This window comes from Cryptomeria japonica, chromosome 1 (assembly GCF_030272615.1).
Source record: "Cryptomeria japonica chromosome 1, Sugi_1.0, whole genome shotgun sequence".
Classification (NCBI taxonomy): domain Eukaryota; kingdom Viridiplantae; phylum Streptophyta; class Pinopsida; order Cupressales; family Cupressaceae; genus Cryptomeria; species Cryptomeria japonica.
This window is the reverse complement of record NC_081405.1, coordinates 220,380,856-220,397,860: the sequence shown is the minus strand read 5'-3', so window position 1 is coordinate 220,397,860 and position 17,005 is coordinate 220,380,856. Positions and strand designations below refer to the sequence as shown.

Genomic DNA, 17,005 nt, shown 5'->3' with positions numbered 1-17,005 from the left:
AAGATGAAAAGCTTCACTTATAGCTCCCTCTAAGAGATAGGCGAGGATAGTTCCATCCTTGGCCACAATTGTCCTTAAATGTGAATCATACTACCTGGCACATTCAATCATTAGCTCATGATATCTGACTGCGGGAGGGAAACCTGTCGCCTTGATGATTCCACTCTCAATTATCTTCTTGGCTATGGGTGATGGCTTGCCGATGTAGGGTGCTTCTCAAAACTTCCTCACATTGAAGTTTCCTAAGTTGGTGTCTCCAATACTGCTCCACTTGGATGCGATCCTCGTCTCCAAGTCGTCACTCCTTTGATCTTCCTTAATGAGGGCTTGTCGGGTAGAGGATCCACTCGCCTTGGGGGCCACCATTTGTCACCTCTGAAAGGGTTTAAGTTAGGTTTTAGGTATACTCACAAAGATAGGTGGTTCAAGACCTTAAAAAAAACAATTGAACTTCAATTTGAACTTAAATGAATAAGCATTAAAATTTACAAATTGAAATTACAAATGAATCAATCTAAATAAGAACACCTATCTTTACAAAAATAATCTTTATTGAACAAAATCAGATCTTCATTTAAATTTAGACATTGAACATACCTCAAACTTGATCTTTGAGCTTTGAAAGGAATGAACCTAAAAAGAGGGCTAAATATGTCTTGCTATTGAATTTATCTCCTTCCTAAATGCTGTTCAAAGGAGTTTGTTCTGCTTAAAAGCTTCAGGTCTGCACCTTAAGTAAATCAAATTCACCTTCAGAGGATTGTTGATCTTCTAGTTTGTCCTTGAGAGGGTCAGGCCTGAGATAAAAAATGTTGAATCTGCCTTGGCCTGAAATTCGCCTTCTATTTGCTGGAATTTGCTTCTTCAAACCTGCTCCTCAAATTCGCTCTAAGGAAGAAATCGCTTGATTGAATGATTAATGCTTTTAGGATCCACTCTCCTTTATAGGCGCCTTCACCCTTCTTCTAAAAAGACCGACCTTGCTATACATAAAAATTTAAAAAAAATTATAATACCCTTTCCAAGCTGGCCGACTTTTCATTAACATTTGAAAAAAATGCTTTGGCGCCAAAGGGTGAATATTTGAAATTTTGAATTTAGCAAGTGTTTAATTTAGGTGAATTTGCTTCCTTAATTGCTGAAAATAAAGTTTGATTAGTGGTTTAAAAGAGGAATAAAGTGTTTTGAAGAAATCCACGAAATAGTTATTTGCACTCAACCTTTCATCATTTCCTTGAACTTTGCTCCTAGGTTTGGCTTTTGGGTCCTCCCTCCATACTATCAAGCCCATCTACCCTCAAAGTGATGTCCATTTCAACATTTTTGGCAAGAAATTAGGCTATCCTAAGGATTTCGCTTTGGACCCTTTGGAAGGGTCAGGAGCAATTTTGCTCTTTTAGACCCAAATTCTTCACCTTTTCACCCCTCAATTGCTTCCAAGGCATGATAACATCTTAGCTAAGGCTGCAAGGCACAAAATTGGTCCAAGTTTGAAGCAAAAGGGAGGATTCTATGAAAATTCGCTCTGAACCCTTTGGAAGGGTCAAGAGCGATTTTTGTCTTTTAACCTCAAATCCATCATTGCCTTCACTTCAATTCACTTCTTAAGGCAAGTATACATCAATCTTTCTTCAACTACGCCATTGGAACTAAGATCTTGGTCTCAAACAAGGAGCAAAATAGAGGTTTAGGAAATTTCGCTCTGGACCCTTTGGAAGGGTTAGGAGCGAAATTTGCCTTTTGACACCATTCATCTTCCATTCATCATCATTATGCCTTGAACTTGACTTATCAAACCTTCTCCTATCATGATCAAGTCAATTTGCCATCAATTTAGCTTAAAACAAGGTTCTTTTAGTGCATTAGGCAAAATAGAGAGTCTTTCTAGGAATTTCACTCTAGACCCTTCGGAAGGGTCAGGAGCGAAATTTGCATTTCTAGACTCTATCCACACTTAATTTGCCTAGGATTCGTCCTTTCCACCCTTATCTTATCATACTCAAGCCAACTTGCTCTTAAAGTGATGTCTACTCAATGCATTTGGTGAGGAATTAAGTCTTTCCAAGGATTTCGCTCTAGACCCTTTGGAAGGGTCAGGAGCGAAATTGATGTTTTAGGCTCAAATTTTCCATCATTGACTTCATTTCCAACCTTTCCTCATCAAAACAGGTGTTTTGCTTTCAAAAATGCTTGGGAATGGATTAGTTCATAGGTTTGAGCAAGGTATAATGCTTTATGAAGAAATTCGCTCTGGACCCTTTGGAAGGGTCAGGAGCGAATTTGCTCCTTTTGGCTCAATTCACATCCTTTTTCACTTGGCTTTGTCTTAAACTTGATCTTTGATCCTTTTCCCTCCATAATCTGGCAAATTTGCCCTTACTTTTACTCGGAATGACAACCATTTAATGACTTTGGTGAAGAATTAGGTCCTTTAGGGAATTTTGCTCTAGACCTTTTGGAAGGGTCAGGAGCTTGGATAAATTTCGCTCTGGACCCTTTGAAAGGGTCAGGAGCGAAATTTGCACTCTTGGTCAACTTCCTAACTCACTCAAGGTCCAAGGGCACTCTTCTAAGTCCCAAATCACTTTAAGTCATTAATCTAGCCTTAATCGCACCATAGGAATTAAGGGTTCAATCCAAACAAGGAGCAAATAGGTGTTTTAAGAAAATTCGCTCCTGTCCCTTTGGAAGAGTCAAGAGCGAATTTGGTGTTCTTGCCAAAATTCTTTATTTCCTCATGTTCTAAGTGTATTTATCCTCTTCAAAGATGCCATGGGAGCAAGGTTCGTGATGCAAATTAAGACCAAGAAAGGAGATATAAGGAAATTCGCTCTGGACCCTTTGGAAGGGTCAGAAGCGATTTTGAAAAATTAGTCTTAGGTATCATCCAAACACTCAAACCTCTCCCTCATTCATGTTGTTCTCACCTCAAGACATGCTAACAAACCACCTTAGGGAAGTACCTAGCTCAAAATGTTGGATTACAAGTACATCTTAACCTTTGGAAGGGTCCAGAGCGAAATTCCTAGAGAGGTATGTCCTTCCAAAGGTACCTAGGTGAAATGGTTAAGATGTACTTGTAATCCAACATTTTGAGCTAGGTACTTCCCTAAGGTCTTATCCACTATGGTTGCAACTCATTCCAATGGCATGGATCAATCCTTCTTCATTCAATTGAAGCCTGGGAGCAAAAATTATAGCCAAAGTTAGGACCAAGGGAGGTTCTTAGGAGAATTCGCTCTAGACCCTTTGGAAGGGTCAGTAGCGAAATTCTTCTTTGAGCTCACATCCTTAACTCTTTCTCAAATTCTCAAGTCAATTCCTCATAATTACATCCCTCCAAACTTGCCCATGCTAGCCTTCGTCTTTCGTGCCTACACTTTGATTACTTGCTTCATCATATCAACACAGACTCCACAAAAGACAAGACTCTGGCCTAACAACTCACAACCTTGACTCATCTAGACTCAAACTCCTCAAGACTTCCTCTACAAAATATACATTCTCCAACTTTCTAAGGCAAGATCTTGTTAAAATTCACATTAGGATTCCAGGCAGAGAATAATGACTTCCCCAAGCTTAGGCCAGACTTGGCTCTAGAAGGAACCCTAGGCAAGCTCTATGGGGAAAACCTTAACCTACCTAACCTAGGCCATCACTAACTCACTCAAAACACCAAACAAGCAGAGAGAAGCTAAGCAAGGAGAAAACCAAAACCCAAAAAAAGAGAAAGGGGGTCCCCATTTTTATGGGGCAATGTGTGAAATGGTCACAACACCACCCTACCTTCCTTGACGGTACACAACATATTTAAAGGTCCCAACAGTTGCCAAAAGGAACACAATCGTCAACCAACCAACACATATAACTACTCAAGAGTGACAAACGAAAAATTAATACATTGTCAGATAACCAATATTATCGAACATAACAATAGACATTGTACGCTAACTACACTAAACTCTCTATTTTAGACAATTCATGGGCTAAACTCTATTTTATTTGCTCTCTATATCTCTATGCTATGGATATGCCCTTAAATTAAAAAACGAGTAGTTTTTGTCTCTTCTTCTACATTTTTGACCATTTTTTTAATCCATTTTTTCCTGATTGTTTCCCATTTAAATCCTGATATACTTTTCGTTTGCCAATTTTTTCCCCAAAAGATTTTTGCTGCCATTCACTTGTATGCACTCTTCAACAACTGTAAATTTTCTTTCCATAGTTGCATATGATCCCACAATTTCTAATTGATGAAAAGAGTAAGAAATGTATAGTCATTACAATTACATTATACAATTGTATGCAGTCATTTCCAAATTTTTACACTTTCTTTTGACAGTTGCATGTGATCATGCATTTGCTCTTTGTACAAATAGATTGTTCTTGTTAAAAAAATTCAGACCACCAGTGGAACATCTGACCATCCCCAAGGGAATTGAAGGAACATCTCCAAGACAGTTGAAGCAACGTCCCCAGCCATCCCGGGATGGCAATACATCCCAAGGACAGGGGATGGCCAGGGGACATTCCCTGCCATTCTGCTGCACCAGGGAAACATGTTAGGAGGGGAATGCATCCCCATGTAACATAGAGGGAAACAAAACTAGACCATTATTTCACAGGCAATATTTATACAAGATTTAAAGGAATATTCTCAAGTAGAGGCAAACCCAACTACAAAATTTCTCAAATATAGAAGAATCTATCCAAATGATTTCTAGTGTATATGACAGTACATGTGCAAAGAATTTTCCATAAAAATAAATAGTCCATTAAATTTAGGAACTGGGTCAATGGAATGCAAAACAACACCAGATCACAATAGTTAGTGAGAAGTACAGACAGAATTCCAATAACTAAGATAAAGCATCTAAAACAAAATTGAGGAAAAAAAGAGGGGTTGAACAAACAGATTTAGACAAGTGAGAATCTATAAATGTTATTTATCAATCTTATAGGAAGTAAGAAACCACTGATACAGCCAAGCTAAATGAATTAATTTACAGGGCTCCAGTTTGTAAGGAACTTTCCTATGCCTCTGATAAACTTTACCACAATGATATGATGCTCTAGATGTAGAAAGGAAAAATGGCATGAATTTTTATTATGATTACTATCACTGAACTTAAAATCATTGTTTCAAGAAAACTGGCAAGAAGCAGTGGCAAAATCAGGTAAACTTAATCTAAATCTACAAGCAACAGGAACTGACCCTATTTTTTATCAGTCACGAATAAGTTTGAATGATTTTGATCAGACTTAACCATTCCTTATGGAAAGAGTTGGCCAATCTTAAATCTATTTTAGTAATGTTTACTTCACAGAAAAGAATTTGAACGTTTGCAAAATATATTCAACCCCAAAACTAGAGCTCTCTAGCGATCCACATTCAAGTTATCAGCTTCAAACAGAAAAATTAGTGATTGCAAAACTAACCAAATACCAACTCACAGTACATACCACAAACTATTGAGTGAAAAGGGTTAAGAGACACAACCAAACGCACACTAGGAATGACAAATTCCACAAGGTGTGCAATACCAATAAAAAACACGATGAAACACATTTTCCTCTCGACCTGCCCACCATAAAATGATATCAGACATATATTACAATATATTTGCAATCATAACCTCGTACAAGAAATCTGTCCAAAACTAAATGCCCATAGAAAAAATCTTCTAAACAAGTAAATGCACTTTCATAGATGTTATGACTATTTCGACCTAAGGACATTAAAAATTACCTCATCTCACTGACTCACAAAACAAACCTTAAGGGAAGCACTGAGCTTATCATCCAGTTATCTTCTTATGCTTGAATAGTACTCTATGCTTTGAATTACTCATAACCCAAAACCTCTAGATTTGTCATTACTCCAAAAAAATCATTCCAAAATATTAACATCCACAAATCTCAGTGCCTACAAAATGCAATGTTAAGGTCAATTGTAGGTTATGAGAGGTGGATTATAAGAAGTGCTGAGCTAATCATTCAGGAGTATTTACTATGTTTAGATGGTACTCAAATTCAATTACACGTTGTTGGTGTTGAAAATAAGCCACACCCGGACTGACGATGGACTGGTCCAAGAGGGTCAGTAGCTCAGTGGTAGAGCACTCCAGCAGCGTATGAAAGGTCCTAGGTTCGAGTCCTAGCTGGTCCATGCCTCAACATGATATCAGAGCCAGGTCCAGACTAGGAGCCCCAAGCACACGAGAGGTGTGGCTTAAGGGAGGGTGTTGGTGTTGAAAATAAGCCACACCCGGACTGACGATGGACTGGTCCACGAGGGCCAGTAGCTCAATGGTAGAGCACTCCAGCAGCGTATGGAAGGTCCTAGGTTCGAGTCCTAGCTGTTCCATGTCTCAACATCCGTAACCAGAACTTCTTGAGTGTCATAATATCAAAAACTTCCAAAAGATCAACACCCACGCTGTTGATCTTAAGCTCAATTCCAAAGATGTTACAGCCAATTGAAGCTCACTTGGAGAAAATATTGTTATCGCCACTAATGAAAGATAAATCATAGCAAAAAGCTCAAACTATCCAATACCTTTTTGTAGTAAAGCCTAAAAAGCATATTTGAGAACATCAGAGCACATAATCCAACGGGGTATAGTGCAGCTGTAACAGGAGATACTTGCAATAGGATCATAAGCTCAAGTTCAAGTCCTCTATACTATACGGGACAGCACGTAACCTCCGCTCACTTGTGGCAAGGTTGTGGCGTAAGAGTAGGGATACATTTGGACTATAACCCAAGTTTACAAATCATAAGAACTCAGCTCCGTGAGACAGATATTTACAATTGTAAGAAGGTGGTCCAGAGTCACAATTGGGTACACTCCAGCACAACCCATATTTACAATCTTCAGAGAAAGGTCCAAGCTTACTACATATACATCTAGTGTGACCCGCGTTTACAAAATTTAAGGGAATGGTCCTAACTTACGACTAGGTACGGTCCCACTTGACGCATTTTTATAATCTTAGGAACACGGTCCCCTCTGATGGCCGGATGCATCTACATCCAGCGCGATCCATGTCAGCGAAATTTCAGAGTATGGTCCAAACCTACGTACGACTTGATAAGCTCCAGCATGAGCCATGTTTAAAAATCTTAAAGAGTATGGCACAAACTTAGTACTTCGGAATTTAAGACAACCCATAAATAGAAATGGGGTAGAATCACACTATCTGATAATAGAAAAGACAGAACAAAACCCAATTCAATTGTTTTACGAAAAGCATCGGAACATGTGCCAAATTGAGAGGTGCAAGGAAGTGAAAGGCCACCTGAGATCTCAGATGAAGGAGTTCCAACAGGCTGATTTTCCGAGTATAATCTCCCCGTATTATGTTGTCCACGTTCTGCTTCACAAACCTGATCTAATGATCACCCAGACTACTATTACCCGTCAGGAAGTGAGAGGATTCGAGCTTGAGCCATTTAATCTCTTCCATTTCTCACTTAGCCAGGCAATCCTCTGAACAAGAGTAAATTGTGTAAGAACTAAATGGTTATATACTCATTCTTCATTCTTCAGATCGAAGAGATGCTCTCGACGTCAACTGACGGAGAAGAAGAAGAAATTTTAACGTCCACGGAGTGAAAGAGAACATTCTGAATAATAAGTGCGTGAACGCGTTTGGTATCTGACCAAAAATACAGCTTGTCCGCGTGGCAAATCCTCGTTGAAAACTTTTCTGTGACATGGACCCCAATTGACACTGAGAGTAACAATGCCGAAAAGGATAAATTAATTTACATTTAGCACGTGAATTGAGCTTTTTAGAAACAACAACATTTAATTAGTCATCTGGCTAATCCAGTGTCAGAAACAACTAAATGCAAGTAAAACCCTAATTCTGAAGTGTGGAGTTCTGTATTATTTGTGTATAGGACTAATTGAGGGGAAAGGGTCTTATATGTGCACTCTAATTTAGCAAGTTGATTTGTCAAGTCTCTTACTTAAAAAAAATTTAAGTTTATATGGTCAAATATGATATAACATGAGCATTTATTTTTGTGAAGGTATCCAAAATGGTTTCAAATTGTAATAAGACAAATAGGTGTGCACTTAGTCATATTTACTTGTGTGTTGATGTGGCATCACATGATTGGTTATTTTTTTTAATTTTAAAAGTACTTTTTGGGGGGATAAGCATTGGCATGACATTATTAGTGTACCACTATTGTGCCCATTTTGTTCACCTACCATAGCATGTAGTGGTACCCCTATCACCTATTGGTCAATCTCCTCTAGTGGTTCTAGTTTTATTCATCATTTTTGGAATAGATTATAACTAGCAAATGTATCAAAAGGAGGTGCAATGATTGTGTCGATACCTAAAAATTGCATTTATTAGTGGTAATTTTTTATAAATATAAACAAATTGATTTTTAAAATATAAAAAATTAGATAGGAAATAATACAAATTAATAAAATTATACAAAATATTTACAATATATGAAAATCATTAACTTAAAAATTGATGACATTGAATGCATTCATTGTTGACTACTAAGATGTGTTTTTTGTTGATGTCGATCTTTTGAAGGTAACCTTGTTGTTCGTAGGAAATGATTTCTGCAAAATGAAATTTCAAGAGAGATGAATTTATGTATTGTATATAATTGAAGTTTTGTAATAGAAATCATTTGAAGTCAATATGGTTTAGATGAGTAGAGTGCAGTTGATGTCGGTCATTGATATGTATTTTTTTTTTATATCAACTTCTTATAGATGAGTTTGTTGATTCTTGGAGTAATTTTTTGCAAAATAAAAATTTGGAAAGTGAAATTCATGTGTTGTGAATAATTGAAAAAAGTGTGAGAGATAGACTCAAAATTGGGTTCCTTATTTTTTTAGAGAGATAGTTGTTGTAATTGAGCTATCTCTCTTTTTCTTATAATTGTGTATGGATTGTTTTGTATTTTAGAGGACATCCCAAAGGAGAATTTGGGTTGAGTTTGAAGGACATTTAATGATTTGACCCTAGATATAGTTGAAAATGTCAATCCTTGTCTTTCTATTTTTCTAATGTTGATTGTTGTTCTTTGTAGTGTTAGACCTTGGGATTTGTGTATAGTAATAGCCCATGCCATTGTGAGTGGTATTTGTGTACAATTATCTAGTGATACAGGAATTATAGGTATATTTTTTAGGTCGTCTTGATTTCATAGTGGCTCACCTTAATTATCGATCCTTGCTATATTGTACATTGGAACATTTGGTGATTTGGAGCCAGTAATGTAAACGATATAAATAACTTCACCAAAAGATCCATTTACAAGACTTGTGTCTATATGTTGGTTGTGAGTATGATTTGTTGGCCTCTACATAAGGGCACTTTAGTTTCAAGTCGTTTATCATTAACTTCAATATATGTTTTGCTTTTGGTGCGTGTTGCAATACTTATTGCAACTAGACAGTTAAGTAGTTTTAACATTCTTCTAGTGTGTAGTCCTACTTAATCATTAGTTGCAAACAGGTGCATTGAGTTGTCAAATTGTTCTTTTTCACTTGTAAGTTGTTTGTTTGTGAGTTTAATTACCATATGCCAATCTTCTTGTGTTGGTTCTACATTTTGTATCTTTTGCAATGTTTAATGAATTTTTGTTTGTGTTAAGAGTTTGGACTTGTTGACAAAACATCATTTGTAAGGTGACAACTATCATAAATTGGTCTCACAATATTGTGGTGTTTGAATGTGATGTGTAGATAGATCACAGGTGGTAGTTGTGTGAGATTGTCAATTAGAATTATAGATACACCACCAAAGTATACATGTTGTTGGTGGGGAAATGCTTCACCTAGCCTAGTGTTTATTTTTAGTTGTAGCTTTGGCCCTATGAAGCTCATCTCATTAATGAGGATGTATCTTATGATTTTCATGTCTTTTGGGAATGTTGTTAGTGTTTGTCATTGTAGTGGTTGAATTTCTTTGATAAGAATCACACATGTTAAATGTATAGTTGATGCATGTATGTTAAATGCAACAATTCCCCTAGAAGCTAGTGTAAGTATTTGACTCTTTTGTTGTGGTGTCTTACTTTGAAGTGCATTCTTTATGCAAGCGAAATAGGTAGGATTTTCTCATTCCTTTTTTCCTTAAATGTTCATGCGCAACGGTTTATTTGAGTAACCCTTGTCGTGGTTTGTAATAATTGAAAGTGATAGTTTTTCTTTTGGTGACAATGTATAGTTTGGGACGTTGAAGCTAATTAGCACATGTTCATCTTGGTTGCATTTTTTCATGTTTATGAATTGTGTTGTAGTGTCATGTAAATTTTGGGGTACTATAAGTTGATCTCATTTTTTGTTGTTATCAAACTCACGCCTACCGAGTATTTTGAGTTCGTCTAGGTTAACATTGTTTGTGCGTCCCATTTATGAAAATAATTCCCATTTGTTCATTTATATTGTGTCTCTTTTATTCATGTAATTATCACTATCTTCTTCCTCTTCAGAGTTAGCTTCCATTTTGATGGTGTGATTGATGTTCCATACATCGTATTTGTTTGTGTTAATTTGGTTCCAATTTGTGATCATTGTATCTTTAATAAACCCTATGTTGATTTGTATGTCTAGAAAATATTTGTGTAAGAGTAACTTGTTCCAACTAAATGTTTCAAATATTTTGATTATTCCTTAGGGATGTTGTAGAACTTTGAGAAAATGTTGGTAATGGCTTTTACCTTGCTCTCTTTCGATTTACATCATTTATGTCATGCATCATAGGAGAAATATCTTGGAGATTCAAGTAGTGTTATTGTTTCTAACTCCAAAGGTTGTTTAATATAGGAATGTAAGTAACTAGATTGGAGTTTTCTTTCATCTATTGTTCTTGTTAGTCGATAGAATATTTTTTGTCGAACATTCAAAGATATAAATTTTTTTTGGAGCATATGACATGTTTCTTGTGCTCCTATATCACACTTTGCCACAGTTTCTACCATAAATTTTTTATATGTTTTTCAGGGTTAGGTTCTCTATATTGGTTTGTAGATATTCTTGTTAGCATATTGTCGCGTGTGTGAAGTAGGATACCTGCAGCTGCAACACAAACACTCAATAGATCATTACAAACATGGTTATCAAATTAAAAGCAAATGAAAGATAAACCATGACAAAGTGACCTATCGCCTCCTAAGATATGCGAGTTTGGATTTGCTCTCAAATCTGGATAAGCAATCCCAGTGACTTGACTACACCTAGACGGAGGATTTGAAATGATAATGATATGCAAACTAGATGAGATTGATTATGCTAGATTGATCTGAGAGTCTAATTAAGTTAAGCTAATGATATGCATGATTAAGCTATGATGATGATGCAATTAAGCTAGAAAAGAGATTGATTAAGCTAAATGATTCAACAATTATGCTAGAAAATGATCAAATTAAACTAGATCTAAGATGCAATTGCCTATAATAACAATGCTAGAATGGATATGACTATAGTAACAATACCTAAATTTATATGAGATGGGATCCTTTGTGCTAAAAAATGGGGGATATTTATAGGATTTCCAAGGCCAGGGGTGAGGTGGCATGAATCAACGGTCAAGATTGAGTCTGAAGATATCAAGGGTGAAATTGGAGGAGGTTGGAGAAGAGGTTGGAGGGAGGGACACTTGTCATCTATGTGGTGACAAGTGTCAAGGAGCCTTGCTCATAAGAGGGCAAGTGTCCAAGAGAGGAGACACGTGGCCAAAGTGTCATGTGTCTCAAGGGGAGAATATCCACACCATACGAGGTTAGGATAAGGAGGCATGTGGGTAATTTAAATTTAAAAATTCAAATAATAGGAAAAGACTAATTAATTTTCAATAACTCATAAATTGATTTGTGTTAATTAATTAAGGGATTAGAAGAAATGAATTAAATGGGGGGAGGGATTAATTATTTTGAATTAGTTAATCAAAGGGGGCTATTGAAATGAACCTATTAAATAAATTCTTAAATTTATTAATAAGTAGATGAATGGGAGAATTTAATCAAATTGCTAATGAATTCAATTAAATTAGGAAGGGAGATTAATTAAATAATTGTTTGTTCAATTAATTATCTTCAAACCATTTTTAGGTGTATACATTTTGCACCTCTTTGAAGTGAAGTGTGATGACGTGTTGATTCAAAGAATAATCTCATTTTGATGATGATATTGGTTCGATAGGATGCCCCATACATTAATTGATAAATTATGGTATGATGATGCCCCCTTGGGAGATCAATTGAGATAATTGACCTTTGGAGTGTTTGGAGCGTTACGAAATTGATTTCTCAATTAGAATTGAGTTGATTTCTGCAACGTTGATTGATGAAAGTGCGAGTTATTTGTTACGGTGATGTGGTTCTCGATGTGATGATTGATAAAGCTTGATTGATTAGATTGATAAGATTGATATTTATTCTGGTTTTAGGAATGACACCTCCAGTATAAGACAAAGATGATCAAAGAGTCTGGTTTCAGGAATGATATATCCTGTATAAGACTTGATCAGAACGTTTGGTTCTAGGAAAGATCATCCTATATAAGACATGATATAATAGATTTAATGAGAGCGATTGATAGAACTGATAAGGTTGATTGGATAAAGAACTAACGTTTTGTTGATATCAGGTTGCAGGAAGATTCAGATATGTTGATGTTGGTTCTGTTGAGGGGGTAACATAAGATTTATGTTGGGCCGACAATATCTAGAGAGAGATGAGTCATCAGTCTGATTGTGCATACACTTATGATGATGCTTGGATGATTCCTACAATAGATTTAACCTTGGATAAGATGAGCTTGTGGGATCCCATGCAAGAATGAAATGCAAGCTAAATGCAAATGCAAATGCAAATGAAATGCAAACCTACAATCAGATCAGTCATTAGGTTATTGTGTTTTGTCATTATTGAGCTTTTTAAAATGTGGTAAGTGAGTGCAAACATCGATGGTATAATTAAACCATGATGGCTTGAGCACTTCTTTCCTGGATGTTGATATTGCAAGTTAGCACAAGCATCAAGGTATAATTGAACCAAGACGACCTGAGTGTTGCTTGCGTAAAACAAGCAGTATTAACCATTGCTATACACAAATTAGAAATGTCTTCGATGATACTCTGATGATCATGCCCTGAGACAAATTTGCACATATTAATGATTAATTTACAAACAACAGACAAGAAAAATATCATGTTCCTTCCTTGTTCCTCTAGTCAAAGACATCATGGAGTCACTCAGAAATCATGATAGCAAAAATCAAGATAGAAAAGTTGAACCAAAGTGTTAAAAGCATTATATAATAGATATCATCCTTTGAAAAGTGTGTGATGTGCTTAAACTAACATGTGATAGTTTGATGGTTGACAATTTGATCTCATGGTCAATGTTGGATGTGTCTCTGTTTTCGCTTGACAAGAGTTGCCTAACTATTTTTCTTCCTATTTGATTAAGCCCAAAATGATTGCAAATTTTGCCCCCATCTAGGTGCGGGATTTTGCCCCAAGCCTAGAAACAAAGTCATTACATGATATACCCAATGATCCAAACCATGGTGAGAAATCAGTTGTGATGCCCACATATGTACAAAGGCTCTTATTATGGATATGAACAACGTTGATGGTGAATGAATGCAAGCGGAAGGATGCATGAACTAATAGATGGAAGAGCTAGCTGATAGATAGTGCCTGTTCGTCGGGTTTTCACCATCTGTTTTTATTGCACTTTTTTAATATATTTTTATTTTTTATTTTTTTCACTATTTTCGTTGTTTTTGTATTTTCTACTTTTTCACTGTTTTTGGATTTTTTTTCTTTTTCACTGTTTTTAGATTTTTTGCTTTTTTCAGACATAAAACTTCTTCAGATGCATGCTATTGATGGGTTCCTCGAGCTAATTCTCATCTCGTGTTTATAGTTGATATGCTCCTGACCCAAATACCGATGTGACCACAAACGAACCTAACCAGTTTAGTTCAAACTTCCCTTTCTTTTCTCAATCGGATTGGTTGTGTGGATTTTCCTTTAGGACTAGTTCTCCAACTTGAAATGCTCTCGATTTGACCTTGTGATTGTAAATGCGGCACATTCTTTGTTGATATACCTTTAAATGATCAAAGGCATTTTGTCTTCATTCATGGATCAATTCTAACTCTTGCAATCTAGATACTCGTTGTTCTTCATCTCGGATAAGGCCTTCTAATGATACTCGTAGAGAGGGTATCTCTACTTCTATTGGCAGTATTGCTTCTAATCTATAGACAAGAGAGAAAGGTGTGGCACATGTTGGTGTGCGGATACTGGTACGATAGGCCCATAGAGAAGGGTTCAATTGAATATGCCATTCTCTGCCAGTATTATTCACTGTCTTTTTGAGGATTTTCATAATAGTTTTGTTTGATGCTTCTGCTTGCCCATTCCCTTGTGGATAGTAGGGCGTGGAAAATTTGTGTTGGATCTTGAATTTTTCACAGAGCTCTTGTACATCCTGATTTTTGAACGGTTGCCCATTATTGGTGATAATGGTCATGGATATGTCATAGCGACATATGATGTAGTTCAAGATAAATGCAGCAATTTGTTTTCCTGTGATATTGATGAGAGGTACTGCCTCAATCCATTTTGTGAAATATTTTGTAGCTACAAGGATGAATTTGTGACCATTGCATGAAGAAGGATTTATCTTTCCTACTAGATCAAGACCCCATTGGCAGAAAGGCCAAGATGCTGCCAAAGCATGAAGTTCTTGTTCTGGTGTATGAATCAAATTCCCATGGATCTGACATTGTTTGCATGTTTTCGCTATCTGAAAAGAATCTCGTTCCATAGTTGACCAATAATAGCCCAAGCGTATGAGTTTTTTTGAAAGGGTAAGACAACTTGAATGAGTGCCACAAATGTCATTATGGACTTCATTTAAGGCCTTCTCAGATTCTTCTTGTTTGAGACATCTTAAAAGAGTATCGTCTAGACCTCGTTTAAAAAGGGTATCCGCGATGAGAGTATAATGGGAGGATTGGCGAATAAAGTTTCTCTTTTGGTTCTTTGATAGGTAAGGAGGGAGGAAATTAATTATTATCTTTTAGGTATGTGTAAGTTTGGCCATAGCATGAGGAATCATGCCCAACAAGGTGACTGATAATTTGGGAATCAGGACAATTATTTGCAAGGTAAAACAACTCTTCCACTAGGAATTCGTAACGCTCTTGATTTTCCTGTGTCTAAAGGAGAGAAACAAGTGTTTTCATGGCATCTGTTGTTTTGTTGTCATTCCTTGGAATATGTTGAAAAGTTATTTCTACAAAATATTTCTTGACATCATCAACCATCTTTTTATAAGGTATTAGCTTTTCATCCTTTGTTTGATAATCGTCATTGATTTGATTGAAGACGAGCTGAGAGTCTCCAAAGACTTGAAGTTGTGTAATGTTCCATTCTATAGCCATTTTGATACATGTAACCTCATATTCTGCTATGTTATTGGTGCATGGAAAGTTTAATTTGTACGCTTTTGGAATTGTATGACCTTGTGGTGTGATGAATACAATGCCTGCTCCCGGACTGATATCTGAGTGACGTATTATAAGATCAGGATCGAACCTTGGAATGTCTGTATAAGACCATCATTTGATTTGCCTCCTTTTGAAAAGTGCCAAATATTTTTGCCTTTCTAGTTCTAATAGAGAGATTGTTGGACATAGATCAATTGTACCAATGGTAATTGCCTCTATTAGTTCTATCGGGATAGATGACCTCTCTTGATAGTGTTCAGGTGAGGTGTCAAATCTCCCATCTTCCCACGCCTCGAGGAGGTTTTCACCGTTAGATGCATCCTTTCTTTTTACTTTTTCTCGGTCAAATATTGCCAATAAATGGTTTTCAACATTAGACTTGATATTGTTTTCTTTATTTTCATTTTACGACTAGGAGATTTGGCACCCACTTGACTCGAAGATACGTTAGCGAAATCCCTAGTGAAAGTTGTTGTGGGTTCGATTGCATTAAGATATAAGGATATGGCATGGTCATTAGGAAAGGTATCAATGGTGGTATATCTTTCATTTTCCTAGTCCATAGGTTCGGGATGGATTAAGGGTAAAGGATCCTCGGGTTGAATTATTTCAAAGATATTAGGGGTCATGATAGAGATGTCAAAGTTTTCGATATGTATTTCAATGTCTGGAATGATACTCTCATCAAACCTCTCGCAAGTAGCTCCTGGTCGTCCTTGATTAAGTCCAAATCAACCAAATGTGATTCCAATTCAAGTGATCTAGTTCCTAACATTTGCCTTGTATACGCATGAACTAGATTGACACCTACATCTTCTTCTTCCCTTCCAAAAATTGCTCTTGTTTGTTTTTCCATGATAGTGAATATTCTTCGTTCCCTCGATCTCTTAGCTACATTTGTTTTTCCATGCTTGACAAAATTGATGCAAATGATTGTTCCTTGGATTGTGTGCTTGAATATCATGCCTCTCTTTTATGTGGAACCATAACCTCTGGGGCCAGTTTCAGATTACTACAACACTGTAATGGATTTGAATCTGTTGAGATCGTGATTTCCTGCCCATTGTATGGAAATTTCAGGCACTGATGACATGTTGATGGAATAACATGTATGTCATGTATCCATGGTCTTCCCAAGAATATGTTGTATGGTAAGTCCAAGTCTAGAACTTGGAATGTTGTGTCCTTCTACAAAGGCCTAACTCTGATGGGTAATACCACAATCCCTTTAGAGGAACGCTCTTCTTCATCATATTTTGCTTTGAATGTGATATTTTTCCGGGGATCAACTGCATCTTTAGAATAACCTAAAGCACGGACAAGACTCAATAATCAAATGTTTAAGCCAACTCCCCCATCTATTAGGACACATTTAATGAGCGTTCTATGAATGAGGACTTCAATTTGCAAGTGAGAATTATGGGGATGTTGCAAGGAATCAATGCTTGGATATAAAGGAGATGGGCTTTGAATATGATCCTCTGAAATAG

The 17,005-nt window shown here is 36.5% G+C and overlaps 1 protein-coding gene across 2 annotated transcripts in view; it reads right to left on the bottom strand.

Moving 5' to 3' along the window:
* The window catches only part of LOC131042879 (ankyrin repeat-containing protein ITN1), a 37,548-nt gene extending 29,924 nt beyond the window's left edge, over positions 1 to 7,624 (bottom strand). The window contains exon 1 of one of the 2 annotated variants that reach the window (XM_057976211.2): positions 7,303 to 7,624. Coding sequence is in view for 1 of the 2 variants with exons in the window: in XM_057976210.1 (XP_057832193.1) it covers positions 5,464 to 5,569 (106 nt within the window). In the remaining variant the exon portion in view is untranslated. Of the gene's footprint in view, positions 1 to 5,463; positions 5,585 to 7,302 lie in introns of those variants that run through there. The other variant, XM_057976210.1, reaches the window with a different exon arrangement.
* Positions 7,625 to 17,005: the final 9,381 nt, after the last annotated feature.